The following is a 21,805-nucleotide window of genomic DNA, read 5'->3' on the forward strand; positions in this document are numbered from 1 at the left end:
TGGCTGCAACAAGGAAAGGCTTACAAATGGAAAGGAAGAACAAGATGTCATGTTGAATGTTCTGCAGGATCATAAGGTTTCTGGTTATGACTCAGACAACATCATCAAGGCTACTTGCCTGGTAAGTGCATGTGTCCATCCTATTATATTATAAATTTCAAGAGGAATCAACTCAACATAAGTACTTGACTTTGAGATGCATAAAATTGATGATGTATCCACCAAGTCCTATTATCACCCTTCGTGCAGTGCAGCCATGAAAGAGTGCACATTTTCATGCTAGATTACTTTAGGGGAAGGAAGCCTCTAGGTTCTGAATTCGGGGCTTACCATCTTGAAATAAAATGTTCAGTACTGGAGCTGGGCTGTTATTATAATAACAATAATCCTGCATGTGTGGGATTCACATTCTGATTTTCGTTGATGATGATAAATAATAATTATTTATAATTATTATTTAATTTTTAAAAAAACTATTAAATCATAGAAAACCAACCTTTCTGTCATAAGTTGTGAAAATCACTATTTAATTAAAGAAGAAAGAGAATATAGAAAATGAGTTAAATGAGAGTAGAGAAATTCAGTCTCACTCTTTAAAATAAGTATTCAAATTTATATAACATAGAAGTATAATTTACTTTCATTATAAAATAATAATCACTTTAGGTTTTTAATTTATTTCAATTTTTCATTTTTAATTTATTTTATTTTATTCTTATTTCTTAATTTTTCTGTTTCATATAATGAGAGAAGGATAATAAAAGTGAAAATTTAATAATTTTTTTTATCATGGTAAATAATATTTATATGTATTTTATTATTTTTTTTCTCACGCAAACATGTTCGCAAGAGTAATTAAAAGAGGTTAGATTAACCTGTCGATTAATTAAAGAAAGGTGCATTATCGGAGGAACGATGACTGGACTGAGTGAACACGATTTGAACAATTCAAAAATTACTTTAAGTTAATAGTTACCCGCAGACTTTCTAGCGCCAGTCGAATAATATCAAAAAATTATTTCACTGGTCAAGTAATAAACTATTTATTTAAGGCAAATGGATAAGATTTGCAGTTAAATTACGAATCTCATTTCAGCTTCAGTGCCCGTCAAGTTTGGAATCAACAGAAAGTTGATTGCTCATTTTCACTAACAAACTTTATGAATATTGGATATGCGTTTATGCTACACATACTTTTCCATTTTTTGAGTATTTGGGCTTCATAGTTTTATGGTTTTATTTTTTTAACTTTAGAATGAAAGAAAACCTATCCAAGAGTTTCATGGGTTTTGTGATACTGTAGTTGCGATCATGGACATTAACATTTAGGCTTTCATAAAAATGATATTCAAAACTGTATATTCTAATGGTTGACTTCTATAAAATAAATTATGGGCATGATCTAACTTCAAGAACTTTTAATCCAACTGTTTGTTTGAAAAGAATCAACGTGTATGAAGCTTGGAAGTTGGAACTGATATTCTTGATTCTTTTAGTAATTAAATGTTGTCTACTAATTTTTATTTCACCTTCTCTTTGCACCTCTGATACTTTTCAGTTATTTATATTTTTTAGTTTATGGAAAATAAATGTGCCTTTATTTTTTCTTGGGTTATTGAGTATTTACATGAGCTGACACACCAGTGTTTCCTTTCCTAGGAAATTTAATGAAAATGTTATTAGCTGGCAGTCCATCTATTCTTCTAATAATTTCAATTATATTTATGGACACTTAGGTGATGAAGATACTCCTTTAGAATGTGAAGAAACACATACTCTTCTAAATTTTGGTTTGTTTCTCAATCTGCAAGTTTAAACTTCTGCTTTTGCATTTAATTTTTTTCTTCTCATATTTTGTTTGCTTTCATAGACAAATGATGATGCCTGTAGCATGGAGTGCAAAAGTGAACTTCTGGAAATTCTCAAACTCAATGAGGTACTTTTATGTTTTATGTAATCTTTTTGTTTGAAAGTTCTAGCCATTCTAACCCCAAAATATTCTCCTCTGCATTCCTAATATTTTTAGGGATCCTCCCACAACCAAGTTAGAGATATCTCCTCATCCGGAATTAGTTCTGCTGTACTAGTTATAGTTTATGGTGATGATACCTGGAATTATAATCAACATCACTGGTCCAAAAAGACATGTAGTCTTTCTACTTATGAATGGTAAATTTCTTTGTCAAATACCCATGCTTCTACAATTTAAATAGGCTTCTCTAGGTTTTCTATTGGCATGATAGAGAAATAAAGATGGTGTAATAGATGGTGTAATATGTTACTTGCCCTTGCATATAAGCTAACATGGGTACAAAATACAATATGGATACCCATAATCTCATACTGACAATTTTGGCTACATGCTTGAGCAACCTCAAACATGAATATATCATTATCCCTATTGATGGCAAATGCATGTACATATTTCACAGCTATTCACTTGCATGAATATACATAGTACATCGTCCTTATCTGCTTTGGTCTATGTTTATGGGATTATTTTTATTGTAGGTTGAAATGTCAAAGACCTGGCCACCTAGCTTAAGATTGTATGGTAAAGAATTGCAGTCTGTTTCATCATCAATGCTCTTCATGGATAAAAGTTCACCTTTTTCTTTATTATAGATATTTATTTTACTTTGTTTTTCATAATGTAGGTCACCGAGGGAAGTAATAGATCTAGTTCCATTCCAAAGGATCTTTTTCAAATGTATAGAAGGTTTGAAAAATTCTATTTACTTCTTGTCTTGGTAATTATATGTTTTTGTTGTTATATTTTTATTTAATGGACTAGCGTGATACTAGGAAAAATATTTAACTAATCTTAGTTTACTATCAAGTTTCTTTCTACAATATAATTTACCTATTCATTTTTTATCCAGTCTTTCTTCTTTAATTTTAGTTGAAATTCTGAAATGCATATGTTGTCTTGTTGGGTTGTTGCAAATGTGAATGATAAATATAAGTTTGAAAAAGTTCGTATGCTTTGTGCTTAACGTTGAATTTGTGTATGATCCTAAGGAAAATAAATTGGGATTAACTTTTCTATAAGTTATAGAGGTTTCTTGCTTCTTCTTTTTTTTAATTTTTGAATTAAACCAGGATTACCTTTTCTATTATTTTATTAGAATTTTTTTTTATTAAAATTTTTCTTTTTCACTTCTTGATATATTGACTACATTCTAAGATATTTTTTGAAAAAATCATCTTAACATTTTTATTTTTTTGAAATTTTGTATAAAAAAAGATATTTTTAGATGATTTTCTGAAAACCGTCTTAGAACATTACATTCTAAAATAGTTTTTGAAAAAATCGTCTTAAAATTCTTTATTTTTTAATTATTTTTAAAAAAAATATATTTTAAGATGATTTTTCCAAAAACTATTTTAAAAAGTCTACATTTTAAGATAATTTTTTAAAAAATCATCTTAAAATAATTAATTTTTTAATTATTTTAAAAAGATATTCTAAGATCGTTTCAGAATAAAACATTGTTAAAAAATTTAATCTTTTAAAACAATTTGAAAAATATCGTGAATTTTTTTTACTTTTCACGACCATTGAAAATCATCAATATAAAAAATTCTTCATAATCATGTAAAAAACATTTTTAAGATAAACCATAAATTTGAACACACATAATACCTTCCAACTACAAAAGATACAGGATGAAATTAGCAGAAAATTGAATACTCCTTAAAAAAATGTGAAGATTGTAAAACCTTTGATATCAAACTGCTCCCAATTAAACTCAAAGCAAGAAATGGCACTCCAAGTGATGATCAGCTGCATAATATTACTTGAAAGTAAGTTTAGGGCCGGCCCCCATAATTCGTGGGTGTAATGACAATCTAAAAAATTCGTTTCAGTGAGGACAAAAAAAATAGTCCATAATATTTTTATATTTTTTTTTACAAAATACATAATTTTATGATAAAAATCTAAATTATTAAAGTTTTTTTTATAAAAAAAACTATAATAATAACGGCTAAATATGAACTATTTTTTATAATAAAAATATATTAAAAATATTTTTAAAAATATTTATTTAACAATTATTTTTTACTTAAATATTAGGAATTTATATTTTTCTTATTTATGACTTGCAGATATGAAAATGAATGATTAAAAATAAAAAAGATCCAAAAAATATCAAAAATATAAATAAGAAAGATTTTTGGTATCAAACTGAAGTCCACTTCAACAACTATAAAAAGAAAATCAAGTCCAAGTCCACTCCAGCAACTATAAAAAAAGTCAAGTCAAAGAGAAAAGATATATAGAGTCTCAGAGCACTCTGATACACACCTAAAGCCTAAGAACTCTTCCTTAGAGAATTCTTTCTTCTCTTTCATCATTTTCTATTTCTTTTCTCTTCCATGAGTTCCTATACCCCTTCTCTAGTGTAAGACTCCTTATAGCTATAAGAGGCTAAACCCTAGTTAGGGCTAGACAAGTTTAGAAAAGCAAAAGATGTATTGTACATTTCATATTTATCAATGCAAACAAGTGTTTTCTTTCCTATTATCCTTTCTCACTTTTAATTTTATGCATTATTTATCCTTGCATCATCTTTAGGGGTTAAGTGTTCGACAGAGGATAATCCTTAATAGAAAAACAAGGAAGGTTTTGCATATATCTATTTTAGGAATTAGACCCTCGACAGAGAGTAATTACTAATAAGATTAAAAGGAAGAGTATCTTAATAAAATATATCATTGCTAGACATAGAGTGATTGCATTATGCCCATACATCAAAGCAAACATCTAGAATTAGAACTTCATGCATTTTATCTATTGACTCTTTGCAAAGACATTTGGGAGAGATAGATAGGTAAAATAGGTTTGTCATCGTGAGACATCGGGGACAAGTATTCTAACATATGTTGGTAGGATAAATTCACATGATTGATAGAGAAAAATCACAAATAATACATCTTAGACAAATAAAGCATGCTAGGTCCTAACATTCTCATCCTATTGAATTTCCTATTATTTCTTTTGTTTTCTATTTATTATTTTATACTCTGTTCTTTTAAATTTATCTTTTATACCTCATCTTATCTTTTTCTCTTATAAATTGAAAATTATACACCACAAGTATAAAACAAAGTCCATGTAAAAATCGATACTCGGACTTTCGAGTCTTTATTACTTAAATATTTGATACACTTGCCAACGAATTAACATATAGCTACATTTTACATATATCATTATATTTTTTTCTTTTATGTCTTATAATTTTTTAACTTCATTTAAAAGAAAACAATTGTCTTGTCTATAGTGGGGCAATGCTATTATCCCCGTAATGCTGTGAGTGCATCTGACATTGTGTGGGCCCCATGGCAAACCAATAAATAAAGATCATTTATGTATAACTTTTTCAAAATATAAACATATTTTCTATAAAAGAAAGTAAAGGAATAATTTCATTAAAAACAGTAGGTCACTTTAAGTGAATAATATGATTTCAATCCAAGATTTATTTTTATAATAATCTTTGCTGAATTTTACAGTGTACTCTTTCCAATCTCTATACGGAAATTATCTGGTCATTAACTACAGCAGTACTAGAATCTTATAATTTCTTATTGATTTTTCCAGCAACTTTTGTTTTGCCAGAATTTGTTGTGAATTTTATCAGGACTTTAGTGAAGATATGATAATTTTTTTGGTAGATTAATTAAATTCACAGAAAATAAGTTGGCATGCATGCAACAACTATTAAAGTAAGCACCAATTATTACATTAAGCAGTGAATTAAACGACCATATATACTCATTCCTCCAACGGTGTGATTGTGAACTTTACTGGAATCCTGACGCTGGGAATGCTTTCCGTAGTGATGAACTTCTTCTTATACAAGCACATAGCAAAACAGTCCGCAGAGACCCAAAAACTCATTCCTCAAAAGAGTTCTAAAAAATTCTCCGCAGGCCTTGGGTTGCAACGCGTTGCCACCACTGAAATTCTTCGATTAATTCCTCATCTCTTTCGTTCATTTAGTTCTTCGATCGGCTTGTCATGTTTCTTAAAGTAATATAAATGTGATTGCTAGGAACAAAGTTGATGCAATATGGTTGCTGTACATGACTCAAATGGTGAACCGATGTAACGCCCAGGGAGTCATATGATGTTGTCCTAAAATTGGCAACAACTTCTTAAAATTGGAAACAAAAAAAATAAAAACTGGAAATTAGTTTTAATTTTTAAAAAATTTATAACTTAAAACTAAAAACAACCCTGAACGGGGCTATAAGTTATCCTCTAACATAAATTTCATTATATTATTGTATTATAAATTCTATCCCATAACATCACTTGCAAATAGTGGGAGATTTATCAAATAAAATTGTAAAATTGAAAGAATTTTTAATAAAGTATTTCATCTTTTCATAAATTTTGATAAAAAAATGTATAATATAAAAAAAATTACATATAAAATAAACAAAATTAAAAAGCTTTATCACATAAGGTAGCTTTAAATTTCAAAAAAATAAAATCAAATAATGTACTAGAATTCAACGGACGCACATGGATGTTTAGGGCGAAAGCAAAGGATATATCGTTGTCCTCATAGATCGAAGATTCTATAAATAAGAACAAGCACTCGGCATTTGGCAATAATAACAAAAACCCGAGAGTAGAGTGCTCCAATAATACCGTGGAAGGAGCTCAAGCTTCGTTCTTGTTGATTACCTTGTTTTTCTTTTTGGTGTTATATTGGCTTGCAACGTATTTTTATTAAAAGCCAAAAACCACCATCACTTACAAACTACCACCGGGACCAAAGAAGCTACCTCTCATAGGTAACTTGCATCAACTAGCAATAGCTGGTTCACTTCCATATCTTGCTCTTCGAGACCTTGCCCTTAAATATGGACCTCTCATGCATCTCCAACTTGGTGAAATTTCAATCCTGGTTGTATCCTCCCCCAACATGGCCAAGGAGATAATGAAAACCCATGATCTTGCTTTCGTGCAGAGGCCACAATTTCTTCCCGCTCAAATTTTGACCTATGGGCAAAATGATATTGTTTTTGCTCTATATGGCGATTACTGGAGACAAATGAAGAAAATGTGTCTCAGAGCTTCTAAGTGCCAAGAGAGTTCAGTCTTTCTCTCATATCAGAGAAGACGAGACAGATGCAACAGCAGGTTGACAAGATCGCATATAACATTCTCCAAGAGCATCAAGAAAAGCGCGATAGGGCACTACAAGAAAGTAGGGTTGACCTAGAGGAAGAAGACCTTGTTGATGTTCTTTTGAGAATCCAACAAAGTGACACTATCAAGATCAAAATTACTACCACAAACATCAACGCTGTTACATTGGTAAGCATATATACGCCGCAAAACATGTTCTAGCAAATGATTTTTCTTTAACTAGAGTGCTCTCCCCTTCTCGCACGTTACAAAATTATGGAGAAAACTGTTTGCATGACATTTTTTAGCACGTTTTTAGGCATACTAAACTTTACCAAGAAGTTACATACATCAAATAGGATAACCATTGATAAAGTCAAGTTTTTAAAAAATGCATGCTGAGACGCAAACTTTGAAGTAAGGTTACGCAAATAACCATCTCAAGCAATTTTATTTCTTTGCTAACTCAATATTAAATCTTTTTATTTACCATTAAATCTATTTGAAAATTATTTTACTAGGTCGTATTTACCGCTGGAATGGATACTTCAGCAACAACACTTGAATGGGCTATGGCAGAAATAATGAGAAACCCAATAGTGAGGAAGAAAGCACAGACCGAAGTAAGACAAGCATTGGGGGAATTGAAAATAATCCATGAAACAGATGTAGAGGAACTTACATACTTAAAGTTGGTGATCAAAGAAACATTAGGGTTACGCACTCCTTCTCTTTTATTGCTTCCTAGAGAATGCTCTGAGCGAACCATCATTGATGGGTATGAAATACCTATCAAGACTAAAGTCATGGTAAACGTGTGGGCAATTGCAAGAGATCCCCAATATTGGACTGATGCTGAGAGATTTGTCCTAGAAAGGTTTGATGATAGCTTTATCGATTTCAAAGGAAATAACTTTGAGTATCTTTCTTTTGAAGCAAGAAGGAGAATGTGTCCAGACATGACATTTGGATTAGTCAACATTATGCTTCCACTCTATCACTTCAACTGGGAACTTCCAAATGAGTTGAAACCCGAGGATATGGATATGTCTGAAAACTTTGGACTGACAATTTATATTGGAAGGAAAAGCCAGCTGTGTTTGATGATGTGTCAAGCACGTTCTTTTATCAGAAAATTATTTCCTTGGTGCCATGAATTTCAGTCCTAAATTTGAATAAGCCATTTTCTTATTTTATTCCTTTGAGTTTTTGACCTTGCAATAAATCGATTTAACGAATAAGTGATAAGCTTGGGTGCTATCATGTTTGCTGAATATACCCAATTAATTGTATTCCATATATATTGAACGTACCAGAGCTTCGAATTTTAGAGAATGTAATGATAAAAGATTAAGGTGCACTGTATGGTTCATTCAATTGGCAGCGTGGTGTGCAGGAGGAGAATTTCTATCTGGGAATTCAAGCGCACAAAGTGATAGCAGAACACCCTGCACTGATTTGGGAAATTCAAGTGTAATGTGATGGCAAGTGAGGTGTTTAATGAATCACTAAATCCTAATCATTTACTTTAATCCAAAGGTTGAAATTAGACTCTCACTCTCACATATATATATATATATATATTTGTAGTGTTTTAAAAGCTAGGTTATCTAACTAACCATCCAAGCTTTATTTTTGTAATAATTTTTGCTGAGTCCCTGATGTGCTAAAGTAATATTGTAATGCATGTCTATACAAATATTTTTATATTAACAAAAAGGAGAGGAAATTTTCAAAATTTTTACTGAATCTAACACACTACTTTAAGTTAAATATTTATTTTTCATTCCACTCAACCTGACTCTAATTGATTGTCATAATTTTACCGATAAGTGACATCCACGTACAGTATGTAAATTAATTATAAAAATCTAATTTTTTACTTTCTTACTATCCATCATCCAAACAATTTTTTCTTTTTTATTGCTCTTCTACTTTTTTTTTCTTCATCCAAATATCGTCTAAAAAAACTGAGGATATGGCTATCGTCGTTACTCCAGTTTGAATTATCCTGTAATTGACAAGAAAAGGATATGATCCACCTTTGTATTATGCCAATTTTCTTAATGACGAAACTTCAGATTTAAAGTGCTTAAAAATTAAGGCTAATGATAAAATTAAGGCCAACACATCACTTTAAATATTATATGAAAGTTTATGTACCAGGAAAGAACAAGAAATTTAAGTCCTAATCAGTAATACATTTATGACTTCACAACTATGGAAACAAATAATAATTAGAGAAAATAAACTATACAGGCTGCAACCAAGCCAATGCCCTGAAAGCTACAATCGAGATCATTTGGCCATCTTGGCTCTCACAAGAATGATCAAACAATCCAAAAAGAAAGAAGCAAATGAAATACGTGACTCAGAAAACTTTCATTGAAGAAAGCCGCTATCATTGGAAAGTAGTAACACGCTAAAAGACTGATGCTTGGTGCCACCACGTCAAACTCTTCAACCCTAAGAAAGTCACCTTGAATGCAAAAAAATGAGATTCTAAACTATCTAGTTTCACCAGTAAAAATTATCACAATTCTCTCCGGTTGTGAATAGGGAGATCAGTAGCCCCCACCCATTGGAGGCATACCAAAAGGAGGCATTGGTGGCATCCCCATTCCGCCCATGGGTGGTGGTGGGGAAGGGGCATAACCTCCCCCCATTCCTTGCATAGGAGGTGCTGGCAAAGCAAGCGGTAGCAACTGGGCATACATATTCTGTAGATCATTGGAAACATTGTTAATTTAATAATCAAACAAGAATATAACTGAATGGTAAATGGAAGGTTTGACAAAGGGTACCTGCTGAGCAAGTACTTCCTTCTCCTCCTTTTCCTTAGCTTTCTCCTCATTTTGTGCTTCAATTTTGTCCTTGATAAGCTCATCTATCTTGCCTGTATACTCTCGAATAAACTTCAAACAAAAATAAATTTCAAAATGTTTAGCAAAAAAAGAATATATTTCATCTGTTGATAAATATAACCACAAACAAATCCATACCTGCAAGAGATATGGAAAAGCAAAATCAATCATATTGTTCATCCAAGCTAGCTCAAGAGCAACATCTGGCCGTATAATATCATAACAGACAAAGAGGCATGATGCAAAACACTCTTTCTTTCCCTGCAAATCAATATAATCCCTTTGTTAATTAAGAGAGAAAAACTGGTGCGGGAGGTGAGGAAAGAAAGCAGCAAAATCATTTCTAAGTGAAGCAGGGTCAAAGTGCACTATGCCAAAAGGGTCTAACCTAGTTAGTATCTAATTTACGAATACCAGAGTTTGAGATCTTAAGGAAAAGGACAAGAAAATAAACACCTGCTCAATAAAGTAGACAAGCAAATCTTCCGAGAGTTCACGGTCACCAGATTGAGAGCATGTTTCCATACAGTCCTTGTAAAGATTGTCTTTCTTTGACAAAGCAATGGATTGCTTCCATCTTCCTGCTTTCTTGTAAATGTAGGCAGCAACACGCCTCATCTCAAGAAGTTCATGCTTCTCAATCTGCTCATGTGTATTGTTGAAGCCAATCAATAATAATTCAAATATTTTAAATTTCCCATAACATTCTGATCTCGATTTTTGCTAATTGTCAAAATAAGACAAAAGATAAGTAAGATTCACCTTCTGTGCAAGACCTATCTGATCGAAGTTATCATGCAGATCTATTGATTCACGGAGTCTGTCATAGTCTTCTTCCTCAGCATAAATTTCATTCAAAGCCTCATTGACAGCAGACACATTGTTGCTTTGAACTGCAACCATGTACGGCTTAACTAATCTGAGGTGGCCAGCCTGAATAAAAAATCCAAGCAACAAACAATATTATTACTGAATAGCATTTAAAGCCAGCAAGTTATCTCACCAAATAAGATTGAAACCGTAGGCATTTGACAATAGGGTATGAAAATTGCAGACCTTCTGCATAATATCTACTACACGAGTATGGTCCACACGAAGAGCAATCACATTTAACATATCATTTATTATATCTGGATGTTCTTTCAAGTAGAAGTGAACAGCCTTATAGTACAGCTCCACACTTGCAACTTTAACTATCACATCTTTGAATTGCATGTGGTCCCATGCTTCTGGAGAGTGATTCATTATGGTGGTTGCAGCATTATCGAACTCATCATATTGGATGTATAGGTAAGTAAGCTCTTTCCAATGCTGCTGTTCATCACATGCTCGAATAAGCTTTGGAATGTTAAGCCGAGTTGAGAATAACTTAATGTGTTCCATTAGCTTCTCAGGACGATATCTCGCATACAGAACTCCCAACTCAGTAAAGATACCCATATGTGCACGCTCCAATCCTAACCCACTCTCCATTAGAGATATGAGTTCATTGAAGCATCCTCTGTTTTGATAATACTCGCTAACCTCCTCCAAATCATCCACCTTCAATATATAACAGATAGTTGGTATTCAGACAACGCCAAAAGGTTAGATAAAGCAATCAAAAGTTTTTCTGTCACTTGTTTTAGTATTTTGCTACTAGCTACATCCTTTAACTTGTATTTAAAGGATTTCCAACATGGGAGGACTTGTGTAGTAATTTTTGGAGTGAGGAGGGGGGCAATCATTCCTTGCATGTACAAATTCCACATGTTAAAATATAAAGTAGAAAATGGTATCACCTGAATGATGACATTGAGACCACAAATCTGAGCTAAGCGGAATTCCTCAGCATCAACACAGGCGAAACAAACTTCCTTCCATGTTTTTGAACTGTTTGCTTTCCTGGCAGCATCAACAGCACCTTGGAACTGTTTAAGCTTCACCAATGTGACTGCCAACTTAGCCCAGTTAGAAATAAAAGCAAATATAATTTTGGCAGCCTCATACAAAGCCTCATCATACAAGCGGTCGCCAACATTTGGTAAATTGGCAACATTTGGCATCAGTATAAATTCTTCAATTTCTCCAAGGCATTCAATCTTAGCATAAGCATAGATGAGCTCACTGTCCACCTTGGGCTCTTTGGTATTCTGCCTAACCATGAGAAGATACTTTACCAGGTCATGGTATACATCTGCATCTTCAGCAGCCTTTATAACCTCTAAGAAATGAGTTGAATCATCTGCACGAATGAATGACTCAATTCCATCACTCACTAAGCCTTCCCTAAGTTGTGCTTTAGCCACCTGGCTCCAAACAGCATCTTCTTCAACCCGGAAAGCAAACTCCACAGCGCGATCAATAGTCTGAAGGTTATCCAGTAGGACATTAACAGCCTGAACATTCAAATTAAATTTCTTGAAAATAGAAAATGCCTCTTCATATAGTTGTGCTTCCACAGCCACCTCCCCTACTGCAGGCCCATCAAAGTTGTCCAACCTATTTATGTAATCCATAACTCTAGAAGGATCTGCCTTGATTGCAGTAAGGATCAGCAAATTTTGAAGATTGAAGTTTCCACTAAAAGCAGAATTTTGTAGCACAATCTTTTCAAGAAGCTCAATCAACTCATGAGGAAGATCAGCAGTCATAAAAGCTTTCACTGCAGCTGAAACTTGATCAGGACTCTTGCTTTCAGGCAAAGCAGTAGACACCACTTGATCAATCAACTGTCGCCTAAACTCATTCTCAGGATTAAGAACTTTCTCCCAGAGGTCAGAGTCCATCCTTTGCACAACATATCTGACACAAAGATTAGAAAACAACATGAGTGTCTCAGAATAGCACTATGAAAATATGAAATACAATGACAACTTCCTGATGAAGCTCACAGTACACACCTTGCTTGGAGTTTGAACAAGGAGTTTTTATTAGTAACATTAACAAGCTCATCATCACATTGCCCTCTTCGGTAAGCAACAACAGCAAGGGTTGGATCCCGCTTTTCACAATATTTACCGACAACACGAGAATCATAGTATGGATTGGTTGTGAGAAAATGCTCAGGATTGTTGTTGCTGTCAATAATGATTTTACCCAGGGCATTATGTACATGTACATCCTGGCTTCCTTCACTTACAAGATGCTCCAAGAATTGAGTAAGCAATCGGAGACGATTCCTATGCATAAAAAAAGAACATGAGAAATGAACATAGCAACGATACTGGAGATGCAAAATAGAGAGAAAACTAGCACACCTCTTTTCACATTCTTCAACTAAAGGCTCAACTGGCAGGAGAGAGCGAACTGAAAGTATAAGACCTTTGATAAAATCTTCAGGGCATTCATCATCTAACAACTGTCCTACAACTAGAGGAGCATTTCCAGGATTGACCTAAAAGCAAGAAGTTCAAAGTTTAGGTCAGAATTAAAAAACTTTTCAAGAATGATTTAAAGCACACCTACATGCTACAAGGATCACAAAAATCAAATACAAACCCTGAAAACAAATTTACCTTTTGAACATAACCTTCAATATAGCGAAGCATGTTGCTAGTATAAAGATAATGGGTGAGATCCGGAACAAAGCCAAAACGATCACACACATTAATCAATGGACGTGCATCCGGAAGCTTAGCCTCCATAAGAAAATTCTTTGTCTTCTCCGCATCATAAAAGTTTGATTCTCTAGTTACACGCTCTACCTCCTTAATTTGTCCAGTTTTAGCAGCGGCCTCAATGTACTTGAAGTGAATATCAGGATCCTCACTTTACAAGACAGAACAAAAAAAATTACAATAATTGAAAAAAAAAAGTCAAGCAGACCAACTAGTGAACTGAGGTCATGTTCACTCTCCAATAAGAAAGAAATACCTGGAGCTCAAGTATGCACCCAAGAAAAAGTATAGTCCTTCATAGGATTTGAATTGCTCAAAGAGTTTAATGCATGCATCAACACCCAACTGCTCAGAATATTCCTTAGCAGTCTGCAAACCATGTACTAGTAAGATTTTCTTATAGATGAATTGCGGAATTCAAAAAATAAAATAGAACATGACTCTTATGGCAAAATTATCCAGAAACAGTACCTGCACAATTATTTGAAGATTGCCCCTAAGATTGACAAGTAAAAGATCTTTCATACACTCGAGTGCCCATTCTCGAGAAAGGGTTCCAAAGAACTCAACTAAAGCCTGAAATACATCATAATCATATAGTAAGAATATAAAACAAATTTACGATAGATTGTGTCATTTGAGTAGTTGGAATCAAAACCTGTGGCTCAATGGCATGTGTATTCACAATGACACGTTTGATGTCAGGCAACTCAGTATAATGCTGCACAATACACAGACAAGGTTCAAGAAATATTCTAAAAAGAGAACATTATACAGTCATCAGAACTTAAGAAGCAAAGAACCTGAAGAGCCCGTATGAACAGGCCCGCCTTTTCACATAGTTGTCCAATACGTGGGCAATCATAATGACTGAACATGCCATTGGCCAATATAGCATCAGCAACATTTGGAAAGGTCACAAGATTAATTTCCAGAACCTAAAAACAAAACATGGAAATTGTAATTATAAAAAAAAAATCTAAATATATCACTATCTGGTTCAGGGACAGAGATAATGGCACAGAAAATAAAAGAACCTTTGTTTGAAGATATCCATGTTCAGGAAGATTTGGCTTCAGCACATCCAACAAAAAGGCTGTTGCCTCACGGATCAAATTCCTCTGAAAAGTAACATAAGAAATATATAGACAAGAGTTCCAGTTCACAAATAACCAAAAAAAGTGTAAGCAAGATAGTTATAAAAAATTCCTTATCAAAAGAAGTTTTAAGAAAGAAAGGTTTGTATTCTTATAATTATTATTTTTCGTTTAAAATTTTAAAAAATTATTACTTTTCATTTTAAATATTCAAAAAGGTACAGAAGGAATGCAGTGGGATAAAAGGAAAACAAAATTGTACAAGATACTGTCTTTTCAAAATTACAACTGAATAATAAATTATAAGAGAACAATGAACCAAATATCATGAAGATACTAAAGGGTAAACTGCGAATAAACCTGAAGAAAGAGATCAGTTATTGTGTTGTAGTCAATGGGGCATCCTCCTTCCATTTGAGCCATCATCAGAGCAAAATTTACAGCTCCCTGCAATAAAGAAAGTTTTGAAATATACTTACTATACATAAACTAAAAGAAAAAATCAACTTGGATGCTACAAAACTTAAACAAACCAGATTTCAGAGATAAGCAATATATAAATATTCTTAAAATGAAAGTGGCATAAGCATGAGGAAACCATTTCCAATTGGAACCATTTAACTGCCATTCATGAGGCGATGCTATTTTAATCAAGCTATGGTATGCTCAGACTTCAGAACAAAAATAAGTGCATCATAAAGGTGAAGCAACTCAGAGATAAAGCGTAATTGAATCATTCAAACATTTGTTCAGAAAAAACCTTCTCACCTGGGGGTCTGTTCGTAAAATTGTTTGGAGAAGGAACATATAATCAGGTGTGTATCCAACCTTCATCAAAGGAAAAGAAAAGAATATATCAGAAAGATAGTATTAAAAAAAACTAATTTAAAAACATTTAATCACAACACCAATATTTTTATGATTCTACTAAACTAGAAAAAAAATACCTGCTTAGAATATATCAGGATCTTATCAAATTCCCTCCTCTCCGCAAAAGCTGCAACAACTTTTGGTGTGGCTCTAGCTTTAATATAAATTTTCAATGCAAGGTCATTATCCACTGTCTGCATTATATGCAAGCCTCGTAAAAATTAGGAAAATAAAGGATAGAAGTGTGAAACACAAATCAGGGAACAGAGAATGAGTTCCTTTAAAAGGAATTGACAGTTTGGATTTTCCTTCCCCAAAGGCCCAAACTGTCAATAAAATAAAACTAATAAATAAGTCCATATGGAAAAGTGAAAACAATTTAAATTTCTGTCCGGACCTTCACAAGGTCACCAAGCTCCTCACTGCATTCAAGTTTATCCTCAGCTAGCCAATTTTCCAAGAGATTCTTTTTGTTCTGATTTACAACAAGCCGTGACAGTTCCAGTGACTCAAAAGCATTGAGTTTTCCCATGGTTAACAGAGTTCCAAAGTATTGCAATAACGGTGGCGTTTGCCCAGCTTGCACAGGTACACTCTGAAAGCAAATTAACAAAGGTAACTCAAGAACTTGAGATAGAGAGCATATTAACATATAATGAGGTAGTCATTAGGCACACCCAAGGTTTTAAATTGTAGTTGCGGTCACGGTCGCAGTCGCGTTAAGGTTCTCATGATTACGGATATCAAGGATTCTGCGATGTGGATTGCGGTCGTTGCGGTGTGAATAACTCACAACTTTGCACAACAATCCATATTAGCATTTAATTAATATGTTTTCATCATTATTAAGTATTATATAGAGTATTTTTTATATGTTAGACAAATTATCTTATTATCTATCTTTTTATTCTTTAATTCATTTCACTTTTGAGTTTTAAAATATACCTTAAATTGATTTTAAACTAATTTAAATTAACTCAAAATGATTTTGATCTTTAATTTGATTTTTAATCTTAACTAAAATTATAGAGCCTAATAAATTATTTTCATTTCTCATTCAATTAATCAATTTGCAATGATTTATCACTCAATTAATTAACTCTTACCAAATAATTACTTAATTTTTTCAATTAAAAAATTCTCATTAACTTAATCTCTCCTCTCTCATTTTTTTGGTACATTAGAAATAGGAAAAAAATAAGACAGAGAAAGAAAACTAGCTAGTATTAGTGGAACCTCATCCTGCCAACACGTTCCCTCCTCTCTCACAACCCAAATTTCTATTTCCTACGTTCCTTTTATTTTCTTTTTCTCAATTTTCATTTTAAATTTTCATTTAACTTTCTGCCTAAAACATCCCATCTCACCTAATTTCATCAGACTCCTTCCTGTGAACCTTTCTTTTCTTCTTCCCTCTCTTTTCTCCCATCCTTCTGTTTTCATCTTCACACTGGTGTTTATTGAATAGAGAAGAGTAGCCGCCGGCGACAGCGGTGACAGAAGTTGGCGACTATGGAAGAAGCATAAATGGAGGGGGTACGGTGAAGGTTGTAACGAGTTGAGGATTGCAGGGTGTTTCAACAGTATTTTTCAAGCAGGATTCTTGGACAAAAATGTTATCTGCAATTTTCAGCCACACCGTGATTGCGGTTCATTTCGGTATCGTTCAGCTCCGAAACCGTTTTGTTGCAGACAATATTGCCATTTTGGAGCGATATTAAAACCTCGGGCACACCCTAAACTGAATGCATTAACTTAACAAGACCAAGAAATATGAATGGATCAGCATGTGTGATGCATAAATACCTGAAATTTAGCAACAGTGTCAGGAGTACGAAGTACTCCTTGTGGTGATTGTGCAGCAAGCTCTGCAGCTTCCTTATACTTGGTCTGAGCAAATAATTCTTGAAAACGCTTAACAACCTGAAAAAAAAATGAAACATAACAATAACTATAGGTACCAAAAAAAAATGTAAAAGTTGAAAAGAAAACCCATGCTTCCCACCGATAAATCAACTAGGAACTAGGAAGAAGGAAAAAAATGATGGCTGGGGAAAATTTTATGCCAAAACAATTCATGTTACTGATCTATGAATCAAAAGTGGATAAAAAATTACTGTTGTCTTGCACATATTTCACACAAACAGTATACTTCTTTGTGCATACTTCTGATCAAGATTCCCTCAGGCATCAAGAAACTATAGTTTACAAACTGTTACCTGTTCATTTTGGTATTCTCTGTCAAAAAATAAAAACAAATATACAAGCAGATGCTACAGAAATAAATGATATATTTTTCATCATTTTCTTGCACTCTTATGCTAATTGTCTTGCTGATAATTGTTCATTTGCTTTACTCTAGATGACTCAGCTGGAATGCTTTTAAGACAACTACAACCTATTGAGGCAAAAGGCATGTAATGATAAATCCTCTAGTCAAGTATTCATCTGTCAATAGAACGTCAGCCACTTTAAAAGTCAATGCATGAAGTTTATAAACTTTAAAACTACAGATAAAAGTACAAAATTATAAAATGCAGCTCAAGTTACCAATTCTTCTGCACCAGGGAGGTTTCCTCTTTTAGCAAGACTAACAGCAAGTTCCAAATTATTTAACTGCAAAATATCCAAACAAACATTTAGAAGTAGATGCCAAAAAAGATATCCATGTAGCCAAAAACATGGTATAACACATTAAATACCTGGCCACTAACAAAAGGTACAATGGTTGCTTCATTCACAGTAGCGAGCAACACCTGGCCACGTCTATTTATAGCATAAAAGCCCCCATCTGAAGATGCTTCTGTGGTCAAAAATACAGGATCGGGACTGATTCGATTTCTGTAAACTGCAGTGGCAGTCTCTAGATCATACACAAATAAAAGCCCAAGTTTTGTGATAACATATATCAAGCCATACTTATTTGAAATCTGCACAATAAACAAGTCAAATATTCAACAAAATGTTTATTGGGAATAGAGAGCCATAAAGTTTACACTTATACCTGCATTGATACAGGAAAGTCATCAGCAAAGTCTGGAGGGAAGAAGAGATCTGCTTGCTTTTTTGAAAATGATGGCTTGCCTGATAATCAACGCAACCATATACCAGAGGTAGCAAGTAAATTGTAAGAGGCAAGAACATATACTATGAACAGACACTCTATTGAAGCTCTATAGTAACATACTAACATCTTTTGTTTTTTATCTCCTATTTTAATCATTAATCACTGTAGATATTATCCCATTATCTCCTTTTTCATTAATTAATTAAACTGATATTAAAAAATATTTAATTCTAAGATTAAAAAAAAAACTTTTTATACCAATATGTATAGGAATGTGCCAACTGGCTGCTAAAGGATGATCTAGCCATGCTTGTACCTGGCTGGGCACCAAGTTCGATGACATGCATCTTTGACGTAACCTGTCCAGCATTGATGCTTTTTGATGCAAAACAAATAAGAGTTGAATCCTTATCATTGCCAGCAACCTACATGTAGCAAATATCAAACAACATTCAACCTACAAGCCACACAGCTGAAAATGAAATCCATATTAATGAATCATAAAGAAGATAGAATTACCCTAAATGTGGCAAATGAGGCAGCATGTGCTTCAAGAGCCTGGCTCCTCTGTTGATCCACAGAGAAGAGTTGCATATTTCCTTTTACAAGTTGCGGTCTCTGTAACCAACAAATAAAATGTCATCACTCCAACAAATAGGAAATTTAACAACAACCCCCCCCCCCCCCAAAAAAAAATAAAAATAAAAAATAGCCAATTAATTTATGCAAGAAAATTAACAAATTAGTAAAAATTTCTGAAATGTACTAAAAATAACTCATAATGAACATGGGCACAAGGCCAGAATTTACAGTATGTTACAGTATTTGAGCCATATCAGTAGATATAATTCTTAATCAAGAGGGACAGAATCTGTTTATGTAACTATTGGTCAAAAAGTACCTTTTGTGGCTCGATACATTCATGGACACACCCACACACACATTCCCTATCCTTTATGTTTTTTAGTGTTAAACTTATTCTAATCATAAACATATTCTGACTCTCACAAAATAGTGCAACAATGTTTCGTTACAACAAAATGGATAGACCAATCAGGTGAGATGCATAGACAATCATAGAGAGTGCAAAACAAGGTTTTGGAGTCGTATACAAATTTATAGGGTGTGCCACATTCAATTCATACTGAATGTCAATTAAAAAAATTTGCAATATGTACCATTTCCCCCAAAAATAAAAAGAAAAGTAAACTAAGCAGCCTAAGCTTTACTTAACATGAAAATTCAAGGGGCAAAGAACAGGATTCCAAAGATAGAAACAAAAGTTTTATAAATAACAATATTCTTTGATAGGTGAAAAAAGTATAAATAAATTTTTTAATATAATATATTTTTAAATAGACAGATTGGATGATTTATTAAATGGGTCATGTGAATGGATTGGATTTTACATACATTATCAAAAAATCAAGAATGGATTAATGGATTGTTATGACACATCCATTATAATCCGATTCAACAAAAAAAATTTACCCAAACTTTCCATTTTGCATCCCTGGTTACAACCTCATAATTTGTAAGTTGTCTACACAGGTGACTGTATACGGATAGCAGTAATTGACTATTTTTCAAGAAACTATTGTAATGTCCTCCTCAAATGGTCACAATCAACCTATGATATAAGATTGACAAATGTTGCAACTTATTAGTGACAGTAAGCTAACACACAAACACAAATAAAACAAGGGGAATTGCTATTTGTCAATAACTCCAAGTGCAAGGCCTTGAAGTAGCTACAAGAAAGGAAATACATACCTCAGAAGAACCGGGGGCAATTCCAATCAAAACCAACCACTTTTCAGTAGGATCACAACGATAGTTGATAATCTGATTATTCGCCAAATTAGCTGTTCGGTCAAACACCTTAACCGGCTCACCATCACCTAGATAAGAAAAACAATAAAAGCATTAAACTCAACTCAGAAAAGTATCATCGATAGAACAAACATAATAGAGCATAACATGACCCACAGTCAAACTTATAGAAAGAAACCAGAAAGCAACAAAACGATACATCTTAACTTTACCTTCAATTGACCAATGGTACACAGATGACTGAGTCACTATGCCTAGTGTCTTTGGTGTTATCCACTTCCAAAACACCACCTAAAGGAAATAGCGCACATCACAATCAAATAATTAACTAATTAATTATTAACGATAGACAGACACAATATCCGGGAATGAATCAAAATCGTTAACAAATGTCACAACACCTCACCTGTTGGCTCATTTGATACGATTTCATCTTCGCTTTGGATTCAATGTTAAAAACTTGCAAATGATCCTGAGTACTGCCTGGAACTTGAGCTGCACGGAGAAGAAACGAAACAAAACATTGGGCGGGTGATCGAATTGGAATCATATAACGCAATGAATAGGAAGCGCGAATGGTTTGGTCACCTTTAAGCGCGAGAATTCTGGTGTTAGGGTTCATAAGAGCGGAATCGGCAGTGATAGGGCGTCGGAGAGGCTGCATTGGCATGGTCATGTCAATCATGACGACGCTGTTCTGCGGCGCGGTTTCCCTGACGCAAATGTACTTGTCCGATTCCATGGTGACATGCGTGAAAGTGATGAATTGCGGGTTGATTCCGACACTTGCCAACTGCAAAAACGACGAGCGTATCGGAGAGTCAGAAAACGACGAGAGAATGGGCAATGCGGCAAGGCATTGCGGGGAAAACGACGAGAGAGTGGCGAAATACGGACCGTTAAGGTCTCGCGCATGGCGATGGGGGCGTTCGCGGCCATGTTGAGCGTGGATTGTTAGTGTTGCGCTGCGAGATCTGAAGAAGAAGCAGCAGCAAAGGGCAACAAAGCGGGAGAAGAAGAAGGAAAACAGTGCTTATAAAAAATTAAATGGAAAGATCCTTTCTAAATAAACTTACTTCATTCAAATGCCTCTTCTATTTAATTCTATTGTATGCAATATCTTCTTTTCTTCTCAATCCTAATTTGGAGGGTACAACTTTTTTTACGGAAATTTGGAGGGTACGATATAAAATATGTTTAAATGCAAGTCTCCCATTTTGCTGAATATGTAATTGCAACCATCTTCTTAAAACAAATAGATGCATTAGGTCATCTTATTTTACAAAAACAAAAAAAAAATCATCTTATTTTAGTAAATTTATAATTTT

The 21,805-nt window shown here is 33.6% G+C and overlaps 1 protein-coding gene and 1 pseudogene across 2 annotated transcripts; one reads left to right on the plus strand and one right to left on the minus strand.

Annotated features, from left to right (window-relative positions):
- The first annotated feature begins 49 nt into the window (after window positions 1–49).
- Window positions 50–8,316, plus strand: LOC114376694 (annotated as a pseudogene).
- A 943-nt stretch (window positions 8,317–9,259) lies between these two features.
- LOC114376802 (clathrin heavy chain 1-like) lies at window positions 9,260–21,623 on the minus strand. 2 transcript variants are annotated; one of them, XM_028335080.1, is made up of 30 exons: window positions 21,375–21,623; window positions 21,066–21,270; window positions 20,884–20,972; window positions 20,690–20,768; window positions 20,418–20,545; window positions 19,164–19,262; window positions 18,961–19,069; window positions 18,582–18,661; window positions 18,280–18,507; window positions 18,128–18,193; window positions 17,384–17,500; window positions 15,975–16,172; window positions 15,655–15,771; window positions 15,476–15,535; window positions 15,068–15,154; window positions 14,648–14,731; window positions 14,414–14,548; window positions 14,269–14,331; window positions 14,082–14,186; window positions 13,867–13,979; window positions 13,509–13,761; window positions 13,251–13,387; window positions 12,894–13,172; window positions 11,793–12,795; window positions 11,068–11,553; window positions 10,774–10,944; window positions 10,468–10,653; window positions 10,150–10,272; window positions 9,952–10,062; window positions 9,260–9,867 (listed from the first exon to the last, which is right to left on the minus strand). In XM_028335080.1, the coding sequence occupies exons 1-30, from the start codon at window positions 21,414–21,416 to the stop codon at window positions 9,712–9,714; spliced, it is 5,109 nt and encodes a 1,702-aa protein (XP_028190881.1). In that variant the 5' UTR covers window positions 21,417–21,623; the 3' UTR covers window positions 9,260–9,711. The 2 variants fall into 2 exon arrangements, with proteins under 2 accessions (XP_028190881.1, XP_028190882.1); XM_028335081.1 differs by lacking the exons at window positions 20,690–20,768; window positions 20,884–20,972; window positions 21,066–21,270; window positions 21,375–21,623 and having other exon boundaries at window positions 18,903–19,069.
- Window positions 21,624–21,805: the final 182 nt, after the last annotated feature.

The sequence above is a fragment of the Glycine soja genome, chromosome 11 (assembly GCF_004193775.1).
Source record: "Glycine soja cultivar W05 chromosome 11, ASM419377v2, whole genome shotgun sequence".
In the NCBI taxonomy this organism is placed as follows: domain Eukaryota; kingdom Viridiplantae; phylum Streptophyta; class Magnoliopsida; order Fabales; family Fabaceae; genus Glycine; species Glycine soja.